The sequence below is a fragment of the Mustela nivalis genome, assembly GCF_964662115.1.
Source record: "Mustela nivalis genome assembly, chromosome: 13".
In the NCBI taxonomy this organism is placed as follows: Eukaryota; Metazoa; Chordata; class Mammalia; order Carnivora; family Mustelidae; genus Mustela; species Mustela nivalis.
In genome coordinates, this window is record NC_139032.1 from 28,906,135 (window position 1) to 28,912,389 (window position 6,255).

Below are 6,255 nucleotides of genomic sequence, written 5' to 3' on the forward strand. Positions count from 1 at the left end.
ATTTGGCTTTACCTGTTCTGTCCTCTCATTATGAAGAAATGGTCTCCAACACCTAATGTATAAAACAAGGACCAGTCCCAGTATTTATTTTGTATAATAGGTTGAGCATAGGTTGAATTTTTGGCCACCAGCAAACCTCTGTCTTTAATGAACTGTTTGTGAAACCAGAATGACTACAGACCCTCCCCGGTCACGCCCTGCACTGACCAGGTTTGCCATTGTATTAAGGCAACAGCACATGATCCTTACGCTTTCTTTCCTACATGAATCTGTTTCTCAGGCACAAAGAGATCTCTGCCGAAACCAGAGCTCCCTTGGAGAAGTGTGTGTTGGGGTAATGGGGCATAGAAGTGGGATGGGTGCTCTTCCTAGGAACTCTACTTTTTATTGGACTTAATGACTTTGAAGCCACAAAAAAAAAAAAAAAAAAATGCAACACTTATTCCGGGCACATGAAAACACATGAACCCCACCCATTGAGGCATTTCCAGTTAATTACTCTGTTTTACTTCCTGAATGAATCACTCGGTCATAGAATTTTTTTCACTAGACAGTGTCAGACTTCTAGCTAAAGAAGTATGCAATCCATTTTTTTTTCCAGGAAACAGAATTTAAGGAATCAAGGAAAATCCCAGAAACTAAAGAAAAGCAAAGCAACCAGATTCTTCCCAACTCGGTAGTGCCATCTGCTGGTGAAGAGGGGAACTGCATTCCGGCCATGCTCTCACCCTCTTCTCCTTGGCGGTGATAATCGCGTCTTTATTCTCCTCTGAAACCAGGACGCAGGTGCTGTAGGAGGACTGGAGCATGTTGATCACCAAAGAATTGGATAACACGTCCAATTTCTTCACCTCATCCCCGGTCACATTCACGCTTCCCGCAATTCCATACCTGAGAAAAGGGAAGTCTGAATTAAAGGAATCCAAACTCCAGCAGAGAAGCCCAGAAGCCATTGTATGCCAGCTTTTCCCCTCATGGCTGCAGAGTCTCCAAATTACACAGACCAAGTGTAACATGACTCACAGTAGGGATTCTCAACTTTGCTTCCTTTACACCTCAGGGATGTATGGTCCTATCCCCTTATTTTCACAAAAACCCTACCGAGAACTCAGTCTTAATAAAACACAAACCAGCATTGGGCAGTGGGAGGAGAAGGAAAAGGACTAGTTCATAAACTCAGACAGATTGCTGTCTTTACTGACTCCAACAAATGAAGGCTCATGGCTTTGCAGCCCGGAAGCTTCAAGTATCTGTTGATTACCCCAATAGTGGACCAGTGAGTCGAATGAAAAATAGCCCCATTGACAGTTTTGTGTTCCTTACGAAGGAAAGTTGGGGACACAATTAACTAGTTTAATTTTGTTCTTCATTGCCATTTCAAGCAATGTAAGAAAAATTCTATCTAGCTTTTTATTTTAGAATATCCATATGCAAGGTCTCCCAGTTCCCACCCTCATGGATAGGATCCTTCTAAAATACCAACCAGATAACTCTGGTCTCACCCTGAGTTCCCAGGTTCCCCACGGTGGACCTGAGGTCCCACCAAGGAAGCCCTGTCCCACTCACCTCATTCAGCCAGTCTCACCTCCAGAATCCACTGGACACACACTTGCCTTACATGTACCCCTGAGTTTGCCATCCTACCCCCACACTCTTCCACACTCATCCCTCTAAAAGTGGAGTGGCTATTACCCCGCTCAAGCCTTTTTCATCTCAACAGTACAAAAGTCCTGTGGCCACCAGCACCCAGCAAACTGTTCCTCTCCTTTTCACCTTCACTCATGGTGTTTCTCCACAGGAATGCTCTCTGCCAACCATCAGCTTCTCACTAGTCTCCCTCCTCGTCCCTTCTGGAAGGTTCTTTGGTTTCACTGTAGTGGGACGCTTCCCCACACTGGACACATCCCCTATCATCCCTCCTTCCCACAGCAGTTCATGACCTGTTCATGCAAAAACCTTTCCTGCTGGACTGTCTGTTCACTGAATGCTAGACTGCTGGCCTACTGTACTGGTTTCCATAGTGCTCAAGGACATAGTAGATGCTCAATACACACTCAACGAATTATGAAGAAGGCATGGCAGGAAAGTAATTTCCCTACTTCTCCATTATTTAATGTCATTTATTTGCTGAAGGAATCCTCAAGTGGTAGCCAGGGTTGAGAACCACTGATCTACCCTCAGCAGGAGACAACTCATTTCCCACCCTCCTTGACTGACAGCCTTCTTCCAGATGCCATCTACTCTTAACCCCCAACAACACCCCTCCTTCCAGAAAGAATGAAAGCTCATTCATACTGAGACCTAATTGTCTGACAACTGCTCCAAGTTAGGTCACAGATGCAAGAGAGCTTTATAACCCACAGGACAATATCTTTTGCCATTTTAACTAATATTAAAACTTTACTGACAATTGTTGGGGCACCTGGGTGGCTCAGTTGGTAAGCATCTGCCTTTGGCTCAGGTCATGATCCCAGGGTCCTGGATTCTAGCCCCACATTGGGCTCTTTGCTCGGCGGGAAGCCTGTTTCTCCCTCTCCCACTCCCCCTGCTTGTGTTCCCTCTCTCACTGCGTCTTTCTCTGTCAAATAAGCAAATAAAATCTTTAAGAAAAATGTTACTGACAATTTTTAAATGGAATATTCTACCACTGACAGTAGAAAACCATGAAGATGTTTCCGAAGAAGCATTCTAGCATTCCCTTCTTACAGCCACGAGAAGACCAAAAAAGAAGGAAAAAAAAAAAAAAAACATGAAAATTTCTGATCCCTTTGGCATTCATTAAGTTTGTGCCTAAAAATATCTTCCCAGAAAAAGGAAGCAAAAGAATGAGGGACTTGAGGTCCCCTAAGTGGGAAGGGATGGGAAGGGACAGAAGTATGTGGAAGTCCCATTTTCGTGAGCAGAATTGCTCCAGGACAGAGAGCAACCCTCTAGCAATATGAGAAGCAATTCCCTTGCTGCTCCATTGTCCTGTTAATTAATCTCAGCATTTCGTTAGAAAGAAGGAATTTCCAGACAATGGGCTTCTCACGCTGCCACTTTGGTGTTTCTTACTGAGGGGCTAGGGAAGGACGTCATCTGAATTGGCAAGGTGTGGGGCTCCTGCCAGCCTGAGGACCCCTGTCTCATGGCCTCTGAGAAAAAGGTGGAGCCTGACATCTTGATTCGGTGGTCTGCACCTGCCACCTAGTGGACAGTCAGCAGCATGGCCCAGCCAGCCGCAAATTTCCTCGGATCTGCACTGGGAACCACTATAATCATGAGAATTTACTGAGCATTTATTATGGATCTGGCCTTTTTGAAATCTTCATCCCATGGATCCACTAAGCCTTACAACAACTCTGTAAGCTAGGGGCTATTAGCATCCCCTCCAGGTTACAAATGAGAAACTGAGGTCCCAGCGAGTGTAGATAATCACACGGAAAGAAGAGCCAAGTTCAATGAAGCCCCTATTACCCAGTTCCTGAGTCTACTTCATCTGGACGCTCAACAGCCACAAAGCTAAGAGTTCTGAAGCCAATTAGTACAACCCTACCACAGCCGCCATTGCCTAGCTAAGCATCCTGCCAAGAGGAGAAGCGCATTAAGGTGGGTAGAATATACAGAAATGTCAGCAAGCAGCGGAGATGCCCAGAAAATGGCTCTAAGCATAGCAGGGCCCATATTGCAGGGACAGAGAAAGTCCCTATTTAGTGTCACTCAGCATAACTCATCACTTCATAGGAGCAGGACAGAGGCAAATGGCTTCACCTCGCATTCACAAAAGTTCTTAATTGTAGAGCTTGGCCATTATTGCTGGATGACACAATAATACAGTTATAGCACAGAGAGTGGGGAAAGGCGATCATAATACATCTTTATTATTATTATTATTATTATTTTAAGCAGGCTCCACTCCCAGTGTGGAGGCCGATGCGGGGTTTGGACTCATGATCCTGAGATCAAGACCTGAACTGAGATCAAGAGTCAGATGTTTAACCAAATGAGCCACTCAGGTGCCTCATAATGCTATCAATTTTTTTCTGTATTATAAGTACTAAATTGTTAAGAATTAATATTTTAAATTATCAGATTTTGTTATTTCTTTTTGTTATTTCATTTTTGGAATAATAATAATGGGTCCTTTCAACTTTTGAGAAGACCTCCACTGGACTTGCTACAAAGAAGATGGAACCCCAGAGAAAATCAGCTTCTTTTTACCACAGACTTAAACTGGACACTTGGCTTTGTGAAATTTTATTTAAGGTAAACCTCACTAAAATTGAGTCAGGAGGCCAGAAGGGGGAGCCCTCACACTGGACAACTGGAGGTCATTGCCGGAAGTGTTGTCAATTCCAAACCCTAACAGAAGAATCCTCCAGGAAATCATCAATTAATTACAGACTCCTATAAGAAATGATGTGGGTGGCATCTCCTCCAAGAAATTGACTAGCCCAGCAACGCAGTCAGTAAAAAACCGTGAAGGCCCTGAACTCTTGTTTTTCACCAATGGGCTTTCGTTCAAAACAACCCCTGCCAATTTCCTCCTCTGTAAAATAACCTTCTTCTTTGTTAGACCAGCCTATGGTTTTTGGCAGAGCTTACTTGTCCCAGATTGCAATTCTCTACTATTCCTAATAAACTAATTTTTGCTGGCAAAATAAGCAACTTATTTTTAAGGTCAGCAGCTGTGACAGTCAGCAGCTGTAGCATGAACTTGGCCTCATTCTGCGCTTGGAAGGAGTACAGAAGAGAATCAAGTGGAAGAGCGCTCTGCATTCCCTCCTCCTCAACTCAGAACATCCAGCTTCCTGCACGCCAAGCAGAGAAGATAAAGAGTCACAGAGAAGAAACAAAAAATTGTCTTAAAAGCAAAAAAGACTCCTTTCCAAAATAAGACTGAAGCTTCAGGGCAGGGAGTTATTTTGTAAATGATTCCTAGCTCCTAGCACGTTGGCAAAGTTCATGGCAATAAAATGCTCATATCTGCTAGGAGCTAAAGCGAAATCTCAAGTGTTTCTCACTGTTTCTTTGCACAGCAAGAAACAAATCATGATAATTCAACCTATATAAATGCAACAAGCCCCTGAGCTGGTCATCATTATAATACATGGCAACTGGAAAAATTATACATTTTTTTTAAAAGAAAAAGAAAAAAAAAATTTTTTTCCTCCATACCATCTCTCCCAGTATTTTGTTCCTTTCTTGAAACAAGTCAAGAGCCCTTCATCAGAGACAGAAACTTTAAAAGCACCTTCCCTCCAGACACAGAGGCAGCTTCCCCGAGCACCTGCAGGTTTGCCCATGCCCCACCCGTGCCTGAATCCCTGCGTGTCAAGGGCGGGTCTGAGCACCCGCACCTGCTCCCCCCGGACTCACAGGTGGGCCAGGCCGGCCTTGCGCACAGCCGAGGATATGGCTTTGATGGCCGTCAGCATGGAGTTCAGCAGTTGCGTGAGCTCCCCAGTCCCTTTGGCCTGACGCCCCTTTTCCATAACGTAGCGGGTCAGGGTGAGCATGTCCGTTTCAAAGGGGCTTCTGTCCGACATCGTGGCGGGGAACTTTGCAAATCCTTCTTTTCTCCCAGGAAGCCCTCTTTATCTCGAAAGGCTGTAGCTCAGTCGGTATCAGAGCTGGTTCCTGCGCGTCCTGCCAGGACCGTTAAGGAAAAAGTGCCCCGACCCACGTGGTTGAGACAACTGGGCAAGCCCTCAAGGAAATCTCTCTGTCAGGCTGATTTGGAAGGATGCCAAAGCACCATAAGCAAGCTGCAAATAGAATCAGGCAGCCCAGAAACACACACCTCATTTTTCTTGATGATCCCAGGAAGCAACCCTTCAGTAACTGGTGGGAGAAGAGAAATCCAGCCACTAAAAAAAAAAAAAAAAAAAAAAAAAAAATCCATAAAACCCTCTCCTTCCAGGACTCGGGATGCTTTGCATACATCCACTGCAGAACCCAATTCCCCTGTGCCTATGGGAGGCATGCTGGCAAGTAACTTATCTGGGGTATAGGTCAGGTGATGAGATAATCCTGGTTCCGCTTAGCCAGGGGTCTTTCATAAACGTTTGCAAAGGGGGCTTCTTATTTCCAAAAGCTCCTGTGACCGAAGGGGTATCCATGATAGATAACCAAATCTAGAAGAAGAAAATTACCCTCCTAGCGCAGTGTCTCACATCAGGGTTTTTTTTTTATCAAGTCCTCTAGATTTGCACTTTTTTTTTTTTTTTAAGATTTTATTTGTTTATTTGACAGACAGAGAACACAAGTAGACAG

At 44.5% G+C, this 6,255-nt stretch overlaps 1 protein-coding gene across 1 annotated transcript in view; it reads right to left on the reverse strand.

Annotated features, from left to right (window-relative positions):
- The window catches only part of FBP2 (fructose-bisphosphatase 2), a 32,989-nt gene extending 27,174 nt beyond the window's left edge, over positions 1–5,815 (reverse strand). Inside the window, exons 1-2 of the mRNA XM_082696495.1 lie at positions 5,359–5,815; positions 729–891 (exon numbers count right to left, since the gene is read on the reverse strand). Coding sequence (XP_082552621.1) covers positions 729–891; positions 5,359–5,528 — 333 coding nt within the window. The 5' untranslated portion in view covers positions 5,529–5,815. The remainder of the gene's footprint in view (positions 1–728; positions 892–5,358) is intronic.
- Between the last annotated feature and the right edge of the window lie 440 nt (positions 5,816–6,255).